Raw genomic sequence first — 24,523 nt, 5'->3', positions numbered from 1 at the left:
AAGCAGATAAACAGACAGACAGACAGGCAGACAGACAGACAAACAGACAGACAGACACACACACACACACACACACACACACAATTTTAACGTGTATGTTTATGGATATGTGAGTTTTGTAATTATTATTTGAAAATATTACTAATCAAAATATATAAAAGAACAAAATTCCTAATTCTGGATCTGTAACCCTTTTGCTAAATGAAATCGTCTGACCTTAGGAAAACAAAAACAAAACCAATTTGTAAGATGGTGATCCACGCACAGATGGAGCCAGATGTAGATAAAAAGGGAGAGGTCATGCACGAAGCATTCATGCAGCAAGCCGCCCAGAAGCTTCATGACCCGAATCGATTCAAAGCTGACCAGAACAAAGCTAAAAAAGGCTGATCAACGACTGTATCGCTCGTCAAAGAACCATACAATACATATATAGTTATATTTAACTATATCATTATACATGCACACATAGATACATACATGTGTACGATCGTACTCACATGCACACACGTTTCATTCAAATAAAAGTACACATATGCGCATGTACATGTGTTCTTACGCACGCACACACACACACACACACACACACACACACACACATATATATATATATATATATATCTATATATATATATATATATATATATATATATGTGTGTGTGTGTGTGTGTGTGTGTGTGTGTATACCTACATACCAATGTACATGTATACATACATTCACACACATACACACACACACTTGCACACACACACACACACACACACACACACACACACACATGCTTGTCTGGGATATATGCTATATCACATATAAATAGAAATGCACTACCACATAGCCATATACGTAACATATTAATCCTCTTTTCCCTTCCCAACCAGCACCATCTTCCCACCGAGGTTCAAGAACAGCAACAGCAGCACCAACAGTCCTCCTTGAAGCAACAGCAGCACCACCACTCTTTTGACTGCAGACTAAACGCCCGCGCTCTTAAAACCAATCGCCAGGTCTAGCGAACGCTTCCTACTCTTAAAAAGTAAACATTTTACCTGGATTTCCTAGTTGAATTGATCTGGCTTACTGGCTTCTCTCTGTCAAGCAATTTTCCTAAGTACAGCCAATGAGGTTGGTAAAACGCTACTTTTTAATCATGGAAAGCGTTCGCCAGGGCTGGCGACAGGTTTCCGAGACTGCGGTCTTAGACGCGCCTCAGAGTCCATCTTACCTATGCTCAAAACCCGGCTCGCCTCGAATCGCCGGCAGGGAGTTCAACTCCCCCAGTAGGTCTCCCACTCCGTTTCTAAGAACAAGGCGGATGCAATCGGTTAGATGTTGCCCTCCAAGAGGAGTAGGAGGTGGAGGAAGAAGTGGAGGTGGAGTAGAAGGAGGAGGAGGAAGAAAAGGAGGAGGAGGAGGTTGTGGATGTGTTGGTTCAGGTGGTTGGAGTCTTTCTGGTCTACTCTGGTCTACCCTTCTGAAGGATGAAGTTCGTAAGGTTCGTTTTCTGCCTTGTTTTGGTGAGGTTGTGGCCCTTCGGTGGATGGAGGATGTAGAAGAGGAGGAGGAGAAGATGGAGGAGTGCGTCTGTGGCCTCGATCTGCTGCGGACGGGGGTGGAGGTGGTGGTGGTGGTGGAGGGGGGTGACATCACGAGGGGGCGACGCGCCTCCACCGTTGAGGAGTCACGATCCCTCCCCCCCCCTCCGGGGTGAATCTCGGTCGCCTCCGCCAACACGGGGGCCGGGGGGGATAAGGAGGAGGAGCAGGAGCAGGAGGAGTAGGAGGAGGAGGAGGAGGAGGAGGAAGAGGATATGAAATAGGAGGAGAACAAGATGGAGGAGGAGGAGGAGGAGGAGGAGTAGGAGTAGGATCAGGAATAGGAGGTGAGGGAGGAAGGGGTCAACAAGGAAGGACGTGGACGATGTCGTGTAAAGGCAAAGGAAACACAGGAGGGATATGCAGGAAAAGGCTTATTCACTGTAGAAATACATGCACGCATGCGCGCACGTACACACACATACACACACACACACACACACACACACACACACACACACACACAAATAAACACACGCACATCTTGTGGTGGCGAGGCCTGATTGTCAATACCATCCCAGCAGCATGGCCAAATGTTGACAGCATCTGTACAATATATATATATATATATATATATATATATATATATATATATATATATATATATATACTGTATATACATATATGCATATAGATATATGTATATATATATGTATAAATACTGTATATATATATATGTATATATATACATATACATATATATATATACATATATATATATGTATACTAATACATATATATACATATATACATATATATATATATATATATATATATATTATATATATATATATATATATATATATATATACATAACCTAGGAACCACTGTTGGAGTAGAAAAGACTGGAAACGGGGAATCTATATATTTCGATTGCAAACTGCAATCCTCTTCAATCCTCTACTGAAGAGGATTGCAGCTTGCAATCTAAATATATAGTTCCCCCGTTTCCAGTCTTTTCTACTCCAACAGTGGTTCCTACGTTATTGATAAATGTGTGATTACATTTTTCACCTGTAATATATATACATATATATATATATATATATATATATATATATATACATACATATACATAAATATAGATAAATATACATATATATATATATATATATATATATATATATATATACACATATATATTTGTGTGTGTGTGAATATAAACATATATACACATATATATTTGTGTGTGAATATAAACATATATACACACATATATGGATGAATATAAATGTATATATAGATGCTTATATATACGTATATCAATATATGTTATGTATATGTATTTTGATGTGCATGCATGTTCATGTGTGCGTGTGTGCGTGTATATATATGTAGGTGGTGTGTATGTGTACATCCGTGCATGCGTGCGAGAATTGTATGTGTGCGTATGTGTACTTACAAATACATATACTCCTATGTATATGTATGTGTGTTTTGGGGGTAGTGGGAAAATATCTTAGATATAGGTTTACAAATCAAGGAAGGTCAAACTCCAACCTTGTGACCTGTCTTCACATGCTTCTTCCCGAGTGCCGCCAGGCGATTTTATTCAGCTGAGGGGGCAGGGGGAAGGGGGAAGGGATCACCTTCCGTCCTCGAGTCTACCCATTCGCTGAATAAAAATCTATGGCGTTAATCGAAGAATATAAACGAAGAACGTCACTGGATCGGAAGTGTAGAGGACATAAAGGTACAGGGCAATAGGTCAGTATTATACGGGACACACAGTGTACAGGAGGTAGGAGGTAGGGAAAAGGAGACATGTGACGGGAGATAAGAGATAGGAGATAGGGCTTGGGTATAGGAGAAGGTATGGAGTGCCAACGTGGGATGGAACGTGGAGGAACGTGGAGGAACGTGGAGGAACGTGGAGTTGGTTTGAAGGTTAGAGGTTATTATGTAGTTATTGTTGCAAGGAAGGAAGGAAGGAAGGAAGGAAGGGCTGTATGGAGGGAGGAAGCAGATCGTTGTGGAGAGATGAGGAGATGGTGAAGATATGAAACTTATAGTGTATAATAAATGAGGGAGAAGATGGGAAGGAACAGGAGGAGATTGAGCAAGTGAGAGCAGGAGAGGGAGAGGGAGAGGGAGACGGGAAGGGGGAAGGGGAGAGGCAAAAAGGGAGGTGGGGAGTGGGAGAGAGCGAGAGGGGGAGAGAGAAAGAGAGAAAAGAACAGGAGAAAATGAACGAGAAGAAGATCGAAAGAGAGAGGATAATACCAAAGGAAAGAATAGGATAAAATTAGTAATTGTCAAAGAAGGTAAGAAAGGGAGACTAAAGAGATGGGGATGCTGGGAGAGATGATGGAGAGAGGGAAAGATGGAGAGAGAGAGAGAGAGAGAGAGAGAGAGAGAGAGAGAGAGAGAGAGAGAGAGAGAGAGAGAGAGAGAGAGAGAGAGAGAGATATGGAGGAGGAGAGAGGAAAAGACGCAAGTAAAGATGTGAACATGCAGGAATGAGGGAAGAGGAAACAATGATGGAGAGTGTTGGAGAATAGTGGAGGAGAAGGAGGTAGAGGAAGTGGAGAGGAGGTAGAGGAAGTGGAGGAGGATGTAGAGGAAGTGGAGAAGGATGTAGAGGAAGTGGAGGAGGAGGTAGAGGAAGTGGAGGAGGTGGAGGAAGTGGAGGAGGTGGAGTAAGATTTTACACGACATTTAAGGATTGAGGCTGTCCGAGCAGGCAATATACGACACTGTCTGACACTTAAACCTCGGTGCGGACGGGAAGGCGGAGGAGGAGGAGGTGGAGGGGAAGGGGAAAGATGAGGTGCTGTGAGAGGTGTGCAGGATCGGGGAGGTGTAGCCGTGGGATTTCTTGGAGGAGGAGGAAGAGGAGGAGGGATAGAGGACGAGGGGTGAGGAGGAGGGGATGGTGTTGGGGGAGGACAAGGGGGAAGCTGAGGACAAAGGTATCTATTAGTACCTCAATGGTCAACTCCCTGTGGAGGAAATGGAGGAAAAGAAGGAAGGAAGGAGGAGGAGGAGGAGGAGGAAGAGGAAAAGGAAGATAGAGAGAGATATGCAGGTAGATTGGGGGGGGGAATGTTGAGAAAAACATAAACAAACCAGACAGGACAATTAAACACAAACAAAGAAAACTAAAGAAAATTGAGAAAAAAAATCTCTGATAAATTATTGGGAGGTAAAAAGAAACAAAGACAAGGAAGAGGAGGAGGAGGAGGAGGAGGGGGAAGAGGAGGGTGTGGGAGGAGTGTGGGAGGAGTGTGGGAAGAACAAGAACAAGAACAGAGATATACACAAGACCCACAGGTCGTTTTCTGGTTATGTGACATGCAGAGTGACAGGAAAAGAGACAGGACCGAAAAAAAGACAGGGATTAGAAGACATACAAGGGCATTAGAAGACAGACATGGTGAGATAGACAAACGCAGGTGCTGATAAACAGGTAAACAGACAAACATGATACATACATAGACATAGATACACACGTTTACACACACACATATATACATATTATATGTATATATATAAATATATATATATATATATATACATATATATATATACATATATATATTATATATATATATATATATATATATAAATATACAAATGTATCTATATATGTATGTACATAACTATATGCATATAGGTATATAAATATATGTGCATAAGAGAGAGAGTGAGAGAGAGAAAAGAGAGTAAGGGAGGAAGAAAGAGGAGAGAGAGAGAAAGAGAGAGAGAAAGAGGGAGAGAAAGGGGAGTGGGATGGGAGAAGGGAAAAGAGAGGAAAAAAAGAATGTGGAATAAAGAGTGTATTAAAGAGTTCCCGTCCACACATGCTGGACAGGTAGAGACGAGATCGTAGCTTCCTGCAGGTCAGCCTTGTAATGGGAAAAAACAAAACAAAAAAGGGGAGAGACAAAATGAGAGATTCAAGATTAATCAAGAAAAAAATAAAAAAAACAACAACAAAACAAAACAGGGAAATATTAAGAAAAAATACAGTCGTGCAAATATTAGAATTAATTCAAAGAAACTTAAAATTATAGTAAATCGGTAAGATATAGTGTATAAATAGTACATAAAACACAAGAAGAGAGGCGTGCAGTTAATGGTAGGTTGATATCTTAATGTACAGTCATAGATCAAAAGATGACGTGCAAAAAGTTTATCCTCTTCCTTTTCCTCACCTCTCACACACTCTTTTTCTCCTCTCTCTCTCTCTCTCACACACACACACACACACACACACACACACACACACACACACACACACACACACACACACACACACACACACACACACACACACACACACACACACACACACACACACACACACACACACACACACACACACACACACACACACTTTAACTTAGCGTTTAGGCCACGACTCCTATGGATGTTGTTGGTGGGGGTGTGTGGTCATAAGGGACCGTTAGCCAATCACGTTGCAGTACATTGTAAGGGGGAGGGTTTCAGCAAATTTAAGAGATTCTGATTTGTTACTGTTAAGGCGCATTCTCGTTTTCTCTGGATCAAGTAGATCTCTCCTTCTCTCTCTCATACACACATATACACGCACATGCAAACACACACAGATGAAGAGGAACACATGCATAAGAATGAAGGAGGCACAAGGAGAGCTTTAGTGACCACGTAACATGAAGCAGTCCAAAGAAGTGTCAAAAGGAATTTTGGGGAAGACGAGATATTTTGAGAATAAAGATGGAATTTTCGGGAAGACAGAAATAAAAAATAAACAAAGGTTCTATGGGAGGAAACCAAGGAATTTTTTTTATCAGAGAGAAAATAAATTTCAAAAGACAAAAAAAAAAAAAAAAAAAGACAAAAAAAGATAATGGAATCTGTTGGAGGAGAGGTATCATTTGAGGGAGAACAAGGTTTTAAAGACAGGAGTGTGAGAGTTGTGCTGGGAGTGGTTGGGATTGTTGGAGGGATTGGGTCAGCGTTGGGGGAACGGATGGGCTCTGACGACAGGGAGACATTGATGGAGGTGTGGGATTGAGAAGATTGAGGGTCAGGGAGCAGTTGATGATATCGTGTAGATATATATGATGATAATATATCAGGAAAAAAAGAGTATGCTAAGAAAAAACTTACAAGGAAAGAGAAGATTTGATCTTTTTTAAAGGAAATATGATAGAAAGAAGGATAATTAAAAAAAAAAGGAAAGATCTGGGGAATGGTTTAAACCCTATCGTACCAGATGGTGTTTTTAACTTTCATTCCTGTTGCCCTTTGGCTATTTTATTGGCCTTCATGGCGGAGGGGTTAAAAAAAAAGAAAAAAAAAGAAAAAGGTCTGAGGGAAGGAAGGATCAGAGGAACTAATTCAGGAGATGTTGCTAGGAAGGAGAGGTTTTGAAGAGGATTAAGAAGACTTACAAAGAAAAGGGTCTGAAGGAATGTACGAAGTACAAGAACTGGGTAAGGAGACTTCAAGATAGGAGAGAATTTGAAGAGGTAAAAGAAGACTTACAAAAGAAGAGGATCTGAAGGAAAGGATGTGAAGAAGAACTGGGTGAAGATACTTTGGAAGAAAGGAGAGGCTTTAAAAAACAAGAGAAGAATTACAGAATAAGAGGGTCTGAAGGAGAAGATCTGAGAAATTGGGTAAGGAAGGAGAGGACTTGAAGAGGCATCAGACTCACAAAAAGATGAATTAGGTCTTGGTTCTGATAGGTCGATGGTTCTGAGGAGTGACAAGGTTGGAAGGTTTGGATCAATGGTTCCCAGGCTTGAAGTGGAGGGAATTGGGTTGTTGTTGTGCAAGGTTTCTTGTGGAAGACCTGAGGCGTCTTAAGTAGACTTAACCGTGATTCACGTTTTTCAGTGGGGAGTCAGTGAGGTTTCTTACGACTATGTGAGGTTTGATGTGATTGATTTTCCATTGATTAGCTTTTCCTTTGTGGAGTGACCAAGGGAAGGCACATTGACAAAAGTGGCACGTCACCAAAAGTGGCACATCAGCAAAAGTCTTGGGAACCATTGGGCACAATGAAGTGTACAAGACAGTGAGGGAGAAGGATGAGGAGGAATAGGTCAGGGAAGGACTTCAGGTCCGGGCGTGACCTCGATGGTGGTCTCAGGGTCTCAGGTTCTTCGAAGTCTTCGAAGTCTCCGAAGTCTTTCAAGAAAGTTCCTTTCCGAAGTCTCCGAAGTTTTTCAAGAAAGTTCGTTTTCGATGCGAGGGTCTTGAGGATGACTTCTGTCCCAGAGTAGTCGAGGTGTCTGGGGTCTGTATCTCGAGTCTAATCTGTGGGCTGTTGAGAAGGTCTGGTCTAGTCTGGTCTGTTGCTAACATCTAGTGCCTGAAACGGAGGTCGTGGTGTGGTCTAGGTGCCAGCGTGCTTGTCTTAACATGTTGATGGTCTGGTCTGCAAATCCCTTTAGTACGACGTATGTTTCAACATAGTTTATTTTGCTTGCCGTTGGTGGTTTTATTTAGCCTGTACGCTTTCATACATATTTTTGATATTTTTTTATTTATATCAGATTATTTTATTTAGTCGAAGGGATGGGCTTGGGTCAAAGGTTCTTGATTGGACGTAACCCTGTTGGTAATCAAGCCTTTCCCTGGACCAAATGAAATTGTCTAATATTACATACATACATACATACAAACATACATATACCAAAGGCTTTTCCCCCCTTACAAGGGATGTAGCCCCCCCCCCCCCAAAAAAAAGTCATAAAAACCACTCCCACCCATTCCATCCCCTACATACTCCACTCCCATCCACCCCCTTCCCTCCCTCTTATCTTAGCACCTCCTGGATGACGGGTCATTTTTGCATCTCGCCTACTACCCTGGGCCAGAAACAGTGTCGCAAGACACAGCACATCCACAGCAAGGCCGTTTCATTAAATCGACGACCCCCCCCCTCTCCGTCCCCTCTTGCATAAAAAGAGAAGACGGGGAGAAATCCCTTCGGGTTGCGTCAATTTATTTTTCACACATACTCCTTCACACCCCATCCCCCACCCTCTCCCCCTCATGCATCACATCATCATCCATACTTTTTTTAATCAGAAAAAAAATCACCATATCTAAAACGTTAAATTTAATCTCAATTAACCTTTTATTATTGCATTATGTCTTGATGTATCTTTTTCCTCTGGTTGGCAGAGCCAATTTTCTATTTAAATTCTAATCTTCTATTCTTCAACCAAAGAGTAAATAACGTTTCGCTCTCGTGACGTCACCAGTCAGGTAAGAAAAAAAGTAATTTGATACACCTTAACTTGATCTTTTGAAGTAATTTGTACTAAGACTGGCCTCGTTTGACCTGGCTTCTTATTTTCGTCCCAAACTACTGTAGAACCAATTGTCATACTGCTATCTCTACTATTGCATCATCATCGCCATTATCACAATCTTAATCATTATCTTTTTCATCATCGCAATTATGATTATTGTTGTACTTTGTAAAGACAAACCTGTCCACTATTCCTATAACTTGACTTCCATCCATTATTATACAATATTAGTCTAACCTTTCCCTCTAACTCCTTCATTAATTCACTTAGCGTTTGGTATTATACTATCTATCCTGTGTAAGGAATATTACCTAAAACTAGCTTGCAATGTCATAAAGAATGTAAATATTCTTTTTGCAACTACTGCTAGAATAATTTTGTGTATACAATAACAACAATATTATTATAATTATTATAACCATAATTAATTATCATTATTATAATTGTTATTATTATCATTATTGTTATTATTATTATTATCATCATCATTATTATTATCATTATCATTATTATTATCTTCATTTATAATAATGATAATAATGATAGTAAATAATAGTAAATGATAATAATAATGATAATAACAATAATATAATAATAATAATATCAACAATAATAATAACCATAATAATTATAATGTGGATAGGAGGTAAAGGGAACACGGGCTGAGGAAAATACTTTTATTCCTGACTAGTTTCGCCTGAGTGGCTTCTTCAGGCGAAACTAGTCAGGAATAAAAGTATTTCCCTCAGCCTGTGTTCCCTTTACCTCCTATCCACATTCGTCACAATGTATACATAATAATTATAATAATAATGATAATAATGACAATGATAAAGACAATAATAGTAATAAAGAAAATTATAACAACAAAAATGACAATAACAACAATAATAATGATGATAATAATAACAATAATAATAATAATGTGATAATAATAATAATGGTAACAATAATGATTATTGTGATAATAATAATAATAACTATAACTGATAATAGCAACAATAATAATGATAATAATAATAATAATGACAATGATAACAACAATGATAATGATAACAACAATAATAAGTATCGATGCTTCGAATTTTGTTGAGTAGTAATCTGTATCCCCATCATATTGTTTACAGTAGGAAGGCAAACATGAACTTTATGTTTTGATCACTTTCATGATCATGATGCGAGTGCGGCTTTGATCATAGTCATGTTCATCAGAAATAGTTATCTTTCAAACATCTTTATTTTTCCACCACCTTGTCCCTCAATGTTGGCGTAACTGTTGGTAGTGATTCTCTCGCGGAAGCTATGGTCTACAAGTCTGTTGTCAGTGCACCGAAAATTTCCACCATCTTCCTTGACACCAATACTGCCCACATTTAGCATCAGCACTGCCAACACAGTTATCACACTGTAGCCCACACAAGTAGTCTCCTAGAGCAGTTGTCACCCTCATCAACAATCTGGTCATCCTTTTGAGGCCTCCTTGAGTTGGAAGTGACCCTGCTAGTACCAAAGGGTCTCGAGTTTGATACTCAGGGTCACATTCATAACTAGATGATTTATCATTTTTTTTTTTTTTTTTTTTTTTTTTTTTTTTTTTTTAAGAGAAGGGATTTTTTTTAAGAGCTTTCACCAGATTCTCAAAAGTGTCAGGGACTCAAAAATGAATAGATAAGTAAATACATTGATAAATAAATAAGATAAAAAATAAGATAAAATGAAATAGAAATAAAATAGAATAAAATGAAATAAAAATAAAATAGAATAAAATAAAATAAAATAAAGCAAAATACAAAAAAAAAGGTGAACAACTGCTCTAGAGTATTTTGACTACATTTACTGTACGGCTGCACACAGCCATCCACTGCTCAAGACCAAATGAAATATAAATTAAATGAAAAATGTAACATTTATTGTCACTATCCTCTTTCCGCTCATACAATATTATCACGACGTCCACAACCATGTCTATGTCATTTTTGTGACTTAAGAATCCTTAATGACATTCTTACTACTTACAATAAATGGTGACATTGCTTCGTCATGACAAAGTACATCTCTTGAGGAATATCACTTTCACACTCGTATGTAATGTCGCAATTACCACACCATCGTGTCACGTATCGTTCCGACATCGTAACATTGTAACAGACATATTAACATACATAGTAACGATATCGTAACGAACATCGTAACCAACATCGTAACGACATCGTAATCGATATCTTAATAGACATCGCAACAAGCATAGTAACGATATTGTAACGAACATCGTACTCGATATCGTAAAGAACACCGTAACCGACATCTTAACGACATCGTAACAGACATCGTAACATTATAATGAAATCGTAACGGACATCGTAACCCAACGCGACGTAGAAGACGGTGCGGTCCTCCCGCTGAGGAAGTTGCTTGATACAGCTTCATTGTTAGTATTGCTATTGTGAGACTAATTGTGCAGCGTTGACAAGCTGTGCATTCCGAAAGGGTGATTCAGATAACAGGCTATTCGAACAAGGTCAGGCAGACAGACAGGCAGACAGACAGACAGGCAGACAGGCAGGCAGGCAGACAGGTGGAAAGTGGACAAATTGTCACGTTGGGTAGGCACGTTGTAGCATATATACGTCATACTCTTTATACATATACGTGAATATTCATGTATGCATATACATGATATAGATGTGTGTGATTCACCATGGTCTTGGATCACGTGTCGGACTCGTGATCGACAACTATTACCCTCCCGGAAGAGAACTCAGAGTTCATATATGACCGATCTATGGGTAGTGTTCTGACCTGACACGCACACACACACCCAACTCCCCGCTCAGAGAGTTGGAGTAACGACTCGCAGCGCAACTATACTGAAATTATTTCAGCCCTGGGTGGAATTCGAACACGGACCGCCGTAGTGGCGGCCGCGTACGCTACCACTGCGCCGTTGAGTCGTCGTGTGTGTATGTGTGTGTTTATGTGTTTATGTGTTTATGTGTTTATGTGTGTGTGTGTGTGTGTGTGTGTGTGTGTGTGTGTGTGTGTGTGTGTGTGTGTGTGTGTGTGTGTGTGTGTGTGTGATGGTAATAGATTGCTGCCTTGAGTTTCACTGACTGTTGGCAAGGATCTTCGGGCCTTTCCATAGATCTTTCTGTGAGGAAATATTGGAATACTGTGCGTGTTGTATCAGCGTGGGGTTGTTTTTATGTCAACGGTTTAAAGTAATAGAAATTGGGGAGCAGTCGCCAGTTGCCAGCTCTCCATATGTAGAAAAGTGTAAGAAATACAGTCGAAGTTGATAGAGAGAGATCTTGGACGAGGTCAGAGGACCGAATGTCAGTCCCTCAGGGCTGCACCTCCAGATAGAGGTGAAGGTGTTGATGGGTTTTGAAAATGGATGCTTGGGAGATGATTCTCTTTGGCGTCCATCTTGGAGAATCACCACTTGCAGGTCCCGTCTTTGGACCCTGTGTGTATGTACATAAACATATGCATACGCATGCACACAGATACACATGCAAGTTATAGATACACAAATTATATATATATATATATATATATATATATATATATATATATATACATATATATGTATATATATATGTATATATATATGCATATATATATATAAATATATATATATATATATATATATATATATATGTATTGTTGTGGTGTAAGTCAGGGGTGGGGAATAGGTGTGGGAAGTAAGGCAAGCTTGGGTACGTAAAATTGGATTGGATGATGGCTGTGGGTAAAATAGGATATAAAGGCAATTGGGTTTGAGGGAGATTTTTTTTTCCTTTATGAGGAACGGGTAGAGGGAGTGGAGGATGGAAATTTTGATTGGAATTAGAGGATCGGGTGGATGGTGGTCCAGAGCTGCTGGTGGACTGAAGTCGGCAGTTCTGATACATCACTGTTATATTCTGTCACGTCATTGTCTCGACATTCTGTCACGTCATTGTCAAAATATTAAGTTATCTCATCGTCATTACTGTCTCGTCTTCATCACACTGGTACGTGATTCATTTCCCCACTTCCGGGATAGTCAGGGTCCATTTGGTCGTGCTCTGTCCTCGTGAGGTCTTAGTCTTGGTCTGTGTTTACGAAAAGTCTCGGCAAGTATGCCTGTGCGTGTTACAAATCCCGTTGTCCATGTAAGTAAATTGTCCCTATGGTTCTTGTCTCAGTCTAGTAGGTCTTCCTGTCCAAACCTAGCAATTTTGTCCATGACCTAGAGAGTTTCTGCCTAGTTGCATTCTCTAGGAGTTAAACATTATCATACGACCTAGGTTAGCACGAACTTCACTATGAAAACATTGATAGATTTGTTGCTAGACATTCTTAAAGAAAGGGCAAGTTATACATGAAAATTAGTTCTATGCTATGGTGCTGTCACTGTCCGAGATATAAGAGGCATAAATGGTAGCAGAACAGGATGGAGAAATGTCATTTGGAAAATCTGCAGCCATTGTTAAACAAAGAAACTTAATCTGGTGATAAGTGAATCATAATCTTATACTCTTAACCTAAAAAAATATGCTGCAGAAGGCAACAAGGCACATAAATGCTATTTCCTAGAGATACAGTTTATGAAACGACATAAGTTAATTATATCACAATAATTTTGTATGTCCAACAACGAAATGACAATAGAATTGATAATGGTGATAATTACGGTGATATGCTAATGCTGAAGTCTTTGTGGTTATTTTATGAATTTTAAATCTTACAATTTGATTAAATCTTTAGAAATTCAACACCTCATATGGTCACTATAATCATCACCATTAACAATGTATTTATCATGAGGAGAAAGTAGTGGGAGAGAATGCCTTATCAGTATTTTTGTGAACTTAATCAAAACTCACTTATCTAATAAAAATAAACTAATTTGGTTACTTTTGCCTTCTCAGTTGTTCCTATCGTGTCAACTTTATTGTTACTAAGAGTGTAACATGCTTCCATTTACAAGGAAAGCTAAACAATGTATCGTGTTTCTGTTCCTTCTTTAGGATTTACTACACTACCAGAAAGCTAATTATGACGGCTCTAATGCTGACATATAGATCAGAACAATATACATGAGAATGATGATCTTGAATTCAAACTGTTACCAATGTCATCAATTGTAATAATCACAATCATCCCCATGCATGTTCTCAATGAATTTTCAAATCTTATGAAACTTCCTAACTATGCTAAATGAGATCGTGGGATGGGCGCGAATTCATTCTAGATATCTAGGTCTCATCAAGACCTCATTATAAGTCTTTTTATGCTGACTAAGCAAACTAAAATCGACAAAGACAAATGAGTAGACCTAGAGTCACTGTGCCCTAAGGAGCGAGAGTGTATCCTACTAGACAGTGACTCTCCTAGAGGAAAGCTATGCATCCCCATAGACGATTAATATATCCTACTTTGGAATGGCTGTATCCTACAGATCGACTTATGTCCTACAGAGTGTATTCTAAAGTGACGTCTTATTGAGTGGCTGTACCTTACTGGGTATGTTTTGTGTCCTACTAAGACGTGAGTATCCTAACATTCTGCATGATCATTTGTGTATACAAAGGATTGAGAACCAGCCAGCCGACACACGCCAAGAAATGAGGCTCGGACTCATCCTGGCGGTTCTCGTAGACCTTCGTAGGGTGAAAGGAGGTAAGGGGACAAAGCAGGACCAGATGTTGTACACATTTTTTTCTCTATTCTTTAATAAGGACGTGACACGAACATTGTTTTCACTCACCCGTTTTCAAAGGTAAAGATGGCACCCAGGAACAAGGGTTGCGTTCTAGTCTGTGAATGTTTGGCACTTGATTGTGTTGTAAGAGGACTAGAAGGAAGAGAAATAAAAACATGCTTAGAAGGTGCACTCGCCCCAAAAACAAATCCAGGAAAAAAAAGCAAAGTGCTGTTGACGTCATACGGTGCTCTCGGCCAATCACATCAAAGCGTTGCAGTGACATCACTCTGCATGAGCCAGTCCTATAAAAGCACTTAGAAAATAACAATAATGATGATGAAAGAATAACAACACACCAGAAACAGGCAGTCGCTGCAAAGGTTCTGGTAACTCCACAGCCAAGAAAAGAAAGGTATATTTATCTCATGCTATATTCATAGTTGATACCACATAGCGTTTTCCTTAAAATTTAGGGCACAGAAAAAAAAATCATGCAGACTTCAAGTAAGAATAAAAGAAGAGAAAAAATCCTCGGCTTAGATCCTTAGATCCTTCTCGCAGTTTGATAAATTTTGAAACAAATGAAAATTAGAAATTTTCTTTGAAAAAATTTCCCAAGATGGAAACTGGTCTGAATTTTGAAGAATATTTATATATTAATGTATGTACAATACTTGAATGTAAAACCAGTAGGCAAAGCATTCATCTCTCGATGAGCAATTGAACAGAAAACAACAGTAGCATCTGGGGTGCTTATACATAACAAAAAATATTTGATATAGTCCCTCCTTCACTTTCACTTGGTGCGTTAAACAACACTTAAATTTCAATTGAAGTGTTGCCAGTGATTTGAAATTAAGGCTATGACAAACGTAAATAAATCCTGTGTTGCCAAACTTCACACCTAATCGAGCATACAGTGTAACACCCTTGCAAAATAAAAAAAATGAAGAATTATGTACATTTCCTGTTCTTTTATATTCCTTTGCACACCGGAGGTTTAGATACATGATTTTGTTAACTGTAAAATTTTCTGATAATTCTGGGCATTTATCTTTATGTTTATATGCATAAATTCTCTCAGAAGGTTTCCATCTAAAGATTATCAAGTAATTTAAATCTTTTCTCGAAGATGAACAAAGGCATTGCATGGAAAACAAGTCTTACTTTATCTTATCATATAACATGCAAATGGGTCATCACTGATGTGTGAAAGGTTCAATGTGTTGTTGAAAAGAACAAACATAAACCTTGTCTGCCACAATTCTTAGACGCTACAGCCTTAAACCACACCGGGGCTTCTTAAATGGAACAATCTTTTAACCGCTAGGGATTTTGACAGTGAGTGTCAAAGACGATGCCACTTAAAAGAAGATCTTAATCGTGGCGAATTTCAACGGTCAAGTCCTTAACCGCGACGGACTTCAACAGAGTAAGACCTTTAACCGCGACCTTAACCGCGGCAGAGTTTAACAGTAAAAGACCTTAATCGCGACGGACTTCAATGGTTAAGACCTTAACAGCAGCGGACTTCAACAGTAGAAGATCTTAACCGCAACGGACTTCAACAATCAAGACCTTAACTTTGAGGGACTTCAATAGTCAAGACCTTATCCATGGCGGACTTAATAGAGAAGAAAATCTTAACCGCGACGAACTTTAGAAGAAGACCTTAACAGCAATAGAAGTCCTTAAACTAGGCGGTCTTCAATTGTAGAAAACTTAACCGTTAGCGAATGAAATTAAGAGTGCGTCTTGGTGTAATCAACCGACTTAAGGGACTTTAGTAAAAATCTGTCCTGACTTCAATTCGGGCAGGTTACAATACCCCCACCCCCCCAACACACACAAACATCTTCTTAACATAGACCTAAGGATCAGTAGCACTAACAGGGACCCTTGGCAGGTGCCTAAGAATGTCAGACATCGCTTAGGGATGGCACAGAATACCATTAAGTGCCAAGAACTAGAAGGAATGCTTTAGCACGAAGAGAAGGAGATGGGGCCTTGGCAGATAGATGGTGATGGTGCCTATGTTGAGACGGATGGTGGACACGATGATGGTAATGGTGACAAAAATGGTGTTGGTGATCAGAGAAGAGAGCGTCTTTGGTGCTTCTAGGTCGAAGGGTGGGTGGGTTGGTTGGGTGGGTATTTGAATCAATCTGCATGGCGCTAGCCATAATAAAACCTATGAGGTTGTTCCACAAGAGCCAGGAGAGGTCCCCGGGCCCTCCCGAAGATCTCTCTGGGAAGGAACGTTGGACTATTGTCTTTGTTGTATCAAAAGGTTGTTTCTTTGTCTATAGCTTAACATTTGGTAATCTACTACTGGGGATGTTACCATCCTCCTTAAGGGGATAGGCTTGTTTTAGTTAATCCTTTTTCAATGGTATGTCCTTTATGGGGTATGTTCTGGTTGATGCTAGGCAATTTGATTCGGCTTAGGAAACCTCGTGGGACTTAGAGTAAACGAATTTCCCTAAGCTTAAAAAAAGAAGCCTTACAGTAACCAAAACAAAATATCATGACCTAAATTACACACCAAATATTGTGTGAATGATGGGTGACGTGTGATGGACCAATGACGTGTTGATAGGTCGATGACATCATATCGAAAATCTTTGACATGTGTGGTGCTGGGTTGCTGAATAGGTATAACGTATTTCGTTCGGGTATTGGGTATTGTGACTGGGTACTGGGCACTGTGGTGGGCCGAAACGTGATGTGGCAAAGATGTGATTGTAAATTGTAAGTTGTAATTTTGAGTTATGGGGCCTCACGTAGGCCGCAGTGGTAGTCGAAGTCCACTGGAGGAACGATCTACAGCCGAAGACGAGAGATGCCTTCCTCCGAAGGGATCCTTCGAAGGCAGGCCACTTAGTGTCAAAAACATCGGGCTCTTCAGAGACGCCATGCCAGCCATTCACAGAAATTGAAAGGAGAGTTGATAGCTTAGAGTAAGCGGAAAATTCATAGCTTTAGAAAAGCGGAAATTCAGATTTCAAGAAGGGGCGGGGCATCCATAGCTTTTAAATAAGTTGAGGCATTCATAGCTTTAGATGGGGACAAAGTATTCATAGCTTTAGATGGGGTCAGGGTATTTATAGCTTTAGAAGGGATGGTGAACAGATATGTTCAGAAATAAACAGGTTTTATATAGCTTTAAAGTAAGTTGGGGCATTCATAGCCTTTGGTCAGATTGGGACCAAAACTTTAGAAAGAAGCATGCGAGCAATGAAGTTTTAACATGGAGCGTATAGCTAGTCAAGGGTGAAGAAGAAGAAGATAAGGATCCTACGCCACGGGGCGCCTAGCAGCGGCCGAAGCCGTTACCTTTGCCCTATGCACTTGGACTGCTGGGGCAGGTAAATGTCACTGCTGGGAATCGGAGGGAAGTGCGGGATTCGAACCTGCAAATAGGAAGATACGAGACCTGCACACTTTCGATTACGCTACCAGTGCACTATAAGGTGAAGATGTGAGTGAAGATAAAGATAAGGGTATCCGGTAATAGGGAAAGTACAGAGGTTTATTGCACCTCTTCCTTGCTAGCGTCGCTGATGGTCAGTAAAATGTCCTCCAGATTGTCCTAGGCTTGTTTCTGTAGTGACAGTAACCAACCGTGGCGTGAGAAAGTTCTTTTTTATAGCTATTTTTTTTTTCCTAGAGGCTTTGGGAGGAGAGAGATTGGAGCAGGTGATCTGTATGGACGCGGGGCGATCCAATGGAGGAAGGAAGACTGCTCATCGAAGCAAGCCGTTGATAAAAGATCGAAAGGTCCTGGATCTGTCAAACTTTTAGGATCAGAGAGTTTGACGTAGACTTGGAATCCCACCTTTCATTTTTTTTTTCCCAATTTTGTAAATTGGTGTAGTAAGTAATTTTGGCGAAACATATAATTTGGCTTCTATTCTTTGGAAACACAAAACTTTTGTTTAGTTTATATTTTGCCAAAATATCGGATTTCTATGTATTTTTCTTTTTAGATGAAGAAATTTGAAAAATAGATTTCCCACACTTGGATGCAAATCTCACAATCATAGAGGCTGAACTAATCTAGATCTTGGGGTCTAAGAGGGAAAAGGCCTCCCAGGAGATTTGTACCAAGAGGCGGGCGACTCGAGGGAGCCAAGGAGGGCTTCGTGAGAAGTTTGACAGGAGGCAGAGTTCGCAGGTGTTATTCGCTTGAGAGCTGGAAGGACCTCTGTCTGAACGGAGTCTCGGGGTTTCGGCACTTTGAATCACCTTTCAGTTCGATGTCCTTAAGTTCTACGTCAGTTAAGAGGACACTCCTCAGCAGAACAGTCATTTGGTAAAAGTATAAAAGTCGAGTTTGCCACTTCGTGGAGTGAGCAATGTCGGCCGTACTTCGAACTCCTCGAAGTCTTCAGTTTCACTCAGTTCGGGAAAAGAAGACCGTAGGGCCTTAGCAACCATCTTGTGAGTCCTTCACGCTACCATGGAAGGCCTCTTTATCTCATTCCCCAAATTCTGATCGTTGATCTTTAATTCAAGACGAGAGAGGACCACCTCTTCCTCTGTGGATCAGATGTGAACTGATAAGAACTCTTTGCCGAACTCTACCTCCGATGGAAGTATCGATCCAAGATTCCTTCATACGATTAAGGCCCATTCTGGAGGGAAGCTGGAGCTAACCGACGCGCAGGTTCACATGCATACAATATATTTACATGGAGAAACGAGGATATATATATATATGTATATATATATATATATATATATACATATATACTGTATATATACATATATACTGTATATATATATATATATATATATATATATATATATATATGTGTGTGTGTGTGTGTGTGTGTGTGTGTGTGTGTGTGTGTGTGTGTGCGTGTGTATATGCGTGTGTGTGTGCGCGTGTGTGCATTTGTTGTGTGTGTATGTGTGTGCTTGTGTGTGTTGTGTGCATACATAAGCACACATCCTTGTCATTAAATGGAGAATGTGAAAAGGCTACGGGAGTGTGATGGTCCCAGAAGACGTTCGCTACAATAACACTGTCTTAGTGACGTCAAGGCTGACATCACAGAGTGCCAAGTATCACAGAGTCTTCATGAGACCGGTGCATGAGTGATGCAAGACCTAGGCACAATCAGCGCATCTGGGAAGCCTCAGTCCTCTAGAAGGAACCCCACTGAGTCACAGCGCCAGTGCCAGTGAGAAGAAGAAAGGTGCCAAACAGTGCCAAGGATAGTTTACTCCGCCTTACCCATGCCCGAGTCGAAGCTGCGGGAATGCCACATGCTGGGGTGGTTGGGGAGAGGGGGAGGTGGGTACTGCCCCCTTCCGAGGGGCTGGGGAGGAACTCCCTGGGGTCCAACGAGGGGCTGCGTCTGCTGGTCTCCTCCTTTGTCTTTGGACTTGGACTTCGGGAAGTTGGGGATGCGAGCTCGGAGTCCACAGTAGTAAGGATCATCTGGAAAGTAAGCGAAGAGTGAGAAATTATTAAAGAGGGTCGTTAGTGGGAGTCAACACCGGGTGAATTCTTGAAAGAGGTCTCAGGTTATTAATATCAATAACGGTGATGGTCATCAGTGGGAATGCTCTGTAAATAAAGTAATTTGACAACATCGAAAATGGGGATTCTTGTAGAATGGTCCTATAGTCTTTGGATACAGATGACAGGGGTCTGCACTCCCCAGAAGTGTCGGGATTAGCGTGAAAGAAAGAAGTCAGGATGAAAATGATGCAAGCATTCAAACAACACTTATAAGCGATCAGACGATATTCAACTGCAAGCAAGCTAGCAACCAAACAGGAAAAACGAAGTTGAGAGTTATATTACAATCATATTAATCATTCAAGACTTCACTTCAGAAAAAAACAGCAATGTTGGTGACGAAAATCATGGTAGCCTATCACAGTGACTTTTGGGTCTTACATCATCAAGGAGGCGGAGTCTTGACTGACAGACTAATTTGATTCCAGTTGAGAGTAAAACTGTGACTAAACAATTAAGATAAATCGGGGCGAAAGAAAAGTTTTCTGTTTGTGATGCACTCCTCATTCGAGGCTTCCCTTCTACAACATATGCAGAACATCGACGGCCACAGTAACTTGTCCTAAGATCGATGTAACGAATACAAGGGTTTAAGGCAAACAGTTGTAAATAACGTACTGTTCTTAGTAACAACCGTAAACAACGCATTGCTCTTAGTTAAGCAAAATGTGCAAAATATTTCGGCTTTAACATTCAATACTGATCTTCAGTGACCAAAATTTACAGTTCTGCCTCAGAGGAAACAAATAGGTTATTAGGACTAACTACTTAATTGTTTGGCTTTCAAAGTAAAATTTCAATAATATATACAGTATTACTCCACCCACGTTTGGAATGCATCTTTTGTACTTCATCCCAGCCTTCACAAAAACAAAACAAAAAAAAAAAAAAAAAAATCTCATCAAGACAAAAACAAAGATTATTGAAAATGTAACGACGAGATATAAAGTTTAAGCTGCTAATTATCGGAAACGATTCCCAGAAAATTACTTAAGGACGAACCAAGTGACTAAAGCCTTTTTACTTACCATACTTACGGTCCTTCTTGTCCTTGGAGTGGTTTCTTGTTGACTGCAGCTTACGGAAAGCGTTCTCGTCCATAGCCGTATAATCACCCTGGAGAGGGAAGAAAACATCAGCCTTCTGGGAAGAAAGGTCAAAGCCAGACAATTCCATTCAGCTGAGGGGTGGCCCCCTGATTGAAGAAGTTGAAGTTCCTCCATCAACCTCTTCTGTCTAGTGATATATTCTAGAATCAAGAGCAGTGGTTTTCCATCTGGAGTTCTTGGGCCCTTCAGTGGGATCCAGAGTTTCAAAAGTAGAGCCACAAACCGAAAACTAGTGAGAGTTAGTAGATGTCTTACGATTTTATTCTTTGTTGAAGTGGTTTCCAAAAGGGTGAAGAACAGCTATATATAAGTCTGGGATACGTGACGCAAGGCAGATTGAAGACCACTACTCCATAGATTTTATTATGACAAGTTTAACAGGTGAGTGTCTTCGGCTGAGGGGCGACCCCTGGCTGATTTAACCTAGTTGTAGAGGTTCTTGGTTATGATGAACGTTAGTGATGTTATTAGTGGTCGGTTAGTGGACATAGGTGTAGGTGAAGCAGGGTGGCAATCATGGATAGGGTTTTTGGGTGGATCTGGGGTAATGGTGGTTGTATGTGATCATAGTTATCTTCTCTGGTGGTAACAGAAACAGGCTGTATATAAATAGATGGGTACTCATGATAATATAAATCAATGATAATCATAGTAATGTTGTGGTGATTACACTAGTAGTGGTCACGACAATGTCCTGGTTATGGTGCGCTGTGGGCATGGGATATTTGTGATGATACTTGTGGTGATGATAGGGTTGAAAACGTGGAGGTAGTGAGTTTGTGGTCATGGTTTACTCTAAGGATAATGGTCGTTAAATATTTTTGAATGTATGGTGTGATATGAAGAAGGCTATAAGGTGATGGTATTCCTATGTCATAACTTAAAGTTTAATAATGGTTTGGCAGTATAAACACGGTCATGGTGCAACGAGAGTGCTTTTGATGACAGGGTGTTGACAGTGGTGACATCAAGGAAAAGAAATATTGTGAGTTTCCAGGAAAACACACAGGATAACTGCCACCCAAGGTCAGGTCAGGATACCGATTAAACAGGGCTACATCCCAGGGTAGGTAAAACGTTACTTGGGTGCACATCCCTAGGTAGGGTAGGACTCATGCGGTGGGCAAAGCCCAGGGCAAGGCCGCACACCCGAGGAGATAAGAGCTCCCACAGGGGGTGCACGCCCCCAAGGTAATGCGGCACTCACGTAGGTGGCTCGCCCAAGGATAGGACAACACAAACATACACGTTAGCAGAAGACTCACGAAGGGGACTCCCAAGGGCAGGGCAACATTCAGAAGGGGGAACCCTCGAGGAAAGGATGTTTGTGCCTTTGTGGAAGAAGGATGCTTCTTCAGGGCATCTACGTTCCGAGATCTCTTGGTTTCTCGGAGGCTACTGGGGTCGTCATGCACTTACCTACGACTGCGCGTGGGGGCGAGGACGAAGTTGACGGTCGTGGGAGATCCCTATAGGGAAAGAGAACAAAGAAGAGATTTCCTTTTGGCTCTCGAAGTGGACGAACTAGAGATTTCGAGGAGAAGCTCGAGTTCGCCAACCACCGGAGAGGCCTAGAAGGATAATTCTTCTTCTCCTCCAACTAGTTTCAGGGAATCTCGTGAGTGATCTTCTCCAGAAGATGGAAGAAACAAAAGAACCTCCTTGGGATCCTTCTGGCAGAGGAACCAGAGACTCCGAAGAAACCCTCTGTCTCGCCAACGAAGAGTCCAAAGAAGATCTCTCTTCATCCCAACGACGGCCACGAATTTCTCAACTTTTGTTGAAATGGCGACCTAGTGCAAACTAACTTCTATTTACTATTGCATTGTCTCCCATCTAGTTAAGAAACTACAGTTAAAATCGTGCCCATCCAGTTATCATGATATTTAACCTCAAAATGACACGTCTTAACCTACCCTACCTCAATCTAACATGAAATTACCTAAATGAACTGACTGCAACTATTGTATAAACTTATAATCTATATAGATTAGGTTAGAAATGTGATTAGTTGATTTCCCGGAAAATCTACCCTAGATTAACTTGTATAGATGTAATAAAAACCCATCTTAACCAAACTTAATTCAATCTAACCTTACCGGATTGAACAATCCCTATCCAAAAGTCGCCATTCCTTCAACAGTTGGGTACTTCGCGTCTCGATCGACTTCGCAGGACCGTCAAGCTCTTCGACCTCGACCTCCTCACGCAGAAGCAGGACTCCACAAGGACTTCCTCACCTTTCCGTTAGCCTTGCCGTTGGGGACACCGTGTGGGTAATGGGCGTTGTCCCTGGGGGGTAGCTTGGGCGGCCGATCCTTGCCGTTTCGTTCCCGTCCCGAAGAACTTACCGAAGACTCTCCCGAGGCGGCCACGCTGTAGGGGTCCTCGTCGGGTGGTGGGATGCGAGGACGGTTCCTTATGTTGGACGGTAGAGGACGGGCTGCGGGTGGGCGGGGTGGGTGGACCGGGGGGTGGGGTTAGAGGGACAGATTAGAATAAAATATACTTTGACCATAAAAGAGGATTAGTCTGTTCCTCATAATATGGAGCTATGGGTCACCCTCGATCGTTCGACCCCGACCGAAGATGCACCTCGACGAACACGCGTCGAAGTGGAGGGGTTGTATCCATTACCATGAGGATGACAGAACTATAGATCGTCCCAGCGATTCTGACAATAATAAACCTAACATTATAGCAACACCTTAGTCATAAGTCGGCCTGATTGGTCATTGCACTGTCAATCAGGTAAAGTTTGACGAAGATATCGCTATAAGGTGAGGTAAAGTATCTGAGACGACCTATATTTTTGATACATCAAATTAAATATAAACAAGGTCCTCATCCTTTGGTTAGGATCGTAACAAGCGACATCTATTACATGTCTCTACTCTCCTTTCTCTTCTCTTACTCCTATCCTCTTCCTCTTTCTGTATAGATTTATCCACTTAAATCGTTATCCTCATCTATGTCTTTCCTTTCCTAAATCTCCCAGGATCAATTCCTTGTACACCTATCCACTTTCAATCATCTACCTTCCCAATACTCATGTCTATCAATCCCTCCATTCAATTTATCCCACTATCGCTGTCTTTCTTGGTGCCTAATTATTACTTACCCTACTATCCTTTGGGATTACATCATGTCTATCTGACTTAGGAATAGATAATATAGATAATTATTAGGGTAGAAATCCCCTAGATAATTGTCTTGTATACCCGTATCCTTTTCCTTCCTTCCTTTCCTTTCCTTTATCTCTCTTTTCGGCATTCCTCCTGTTTGCCACAGTACTCTTCTTCTTCCATCCTCCTCTTCCTTTCTCTTCTTCCTCCTTTCTGCA

The 24,523-nt window shown here is 40.8% G+C and overlaps 1 protein-coding gene across 5 annotated transcripts in view; it reads right to left on the bottom strand.

The window, feature by feature from the left end:
- Positions 1 to 24,523, bottom strand: part of LOC143018549 (uncharacterized) — a 536,469-nt gene that overhangs the window by 5,120 nt on the left and 506,826 nt on the right. For 2 of the 5 annotated variants that reach the window (XM_076174008.1, XM_076174004.1), the window contains exons 7-10: positions 23,421 to 23,623; positions 21,100 to 21,187; positions 19,781 to 19,987; positions 14,602 to 14,688 (exon numbers count right to left, since the gene is read on the bottom strand). In XM_076174008.1, the coding sequence (XP_076030123.1) occupies positions 14,602 to 14,688; positions 19,781 to 19,987; positions 21,100 to 21,187; positions 23,421 to 23,623 (585 nt within the window). Of the gene's footprint in view, positions 1 to 1,223; positions 1,299 to 14,601; positions 14,689 to 19,780; positions 19,988 to 21,099; positions 21,188 to 23,420; positions 23,624 to 24,523 lie in introns of all 5 variants that reach the window. The other 3 variants (XM_076174006.1, XM_076174007.1, XM_076174005.1) reach the window with 3 other exon arrangements.

The sequence above is a fragment of the Oratosquilla oratoria genome, chromosome 35 (genome assembly GCF_046742065.1).
Source record: "Oratosquilla oratoria isolate Oo_2021 chromosome 35, ASM4674206v1, whole genome shotgun sequence".
Taxonomy (NCBI): Eukaryota; Metazoa; Arthropoda; class Malacostraca; order Stomatopoda; family Squillidae; genus Oratosquilla; species Oratosquilla oratoria.
This window is presented reverse-complemented; position numbering and strand designations above follow the sequence as displayed.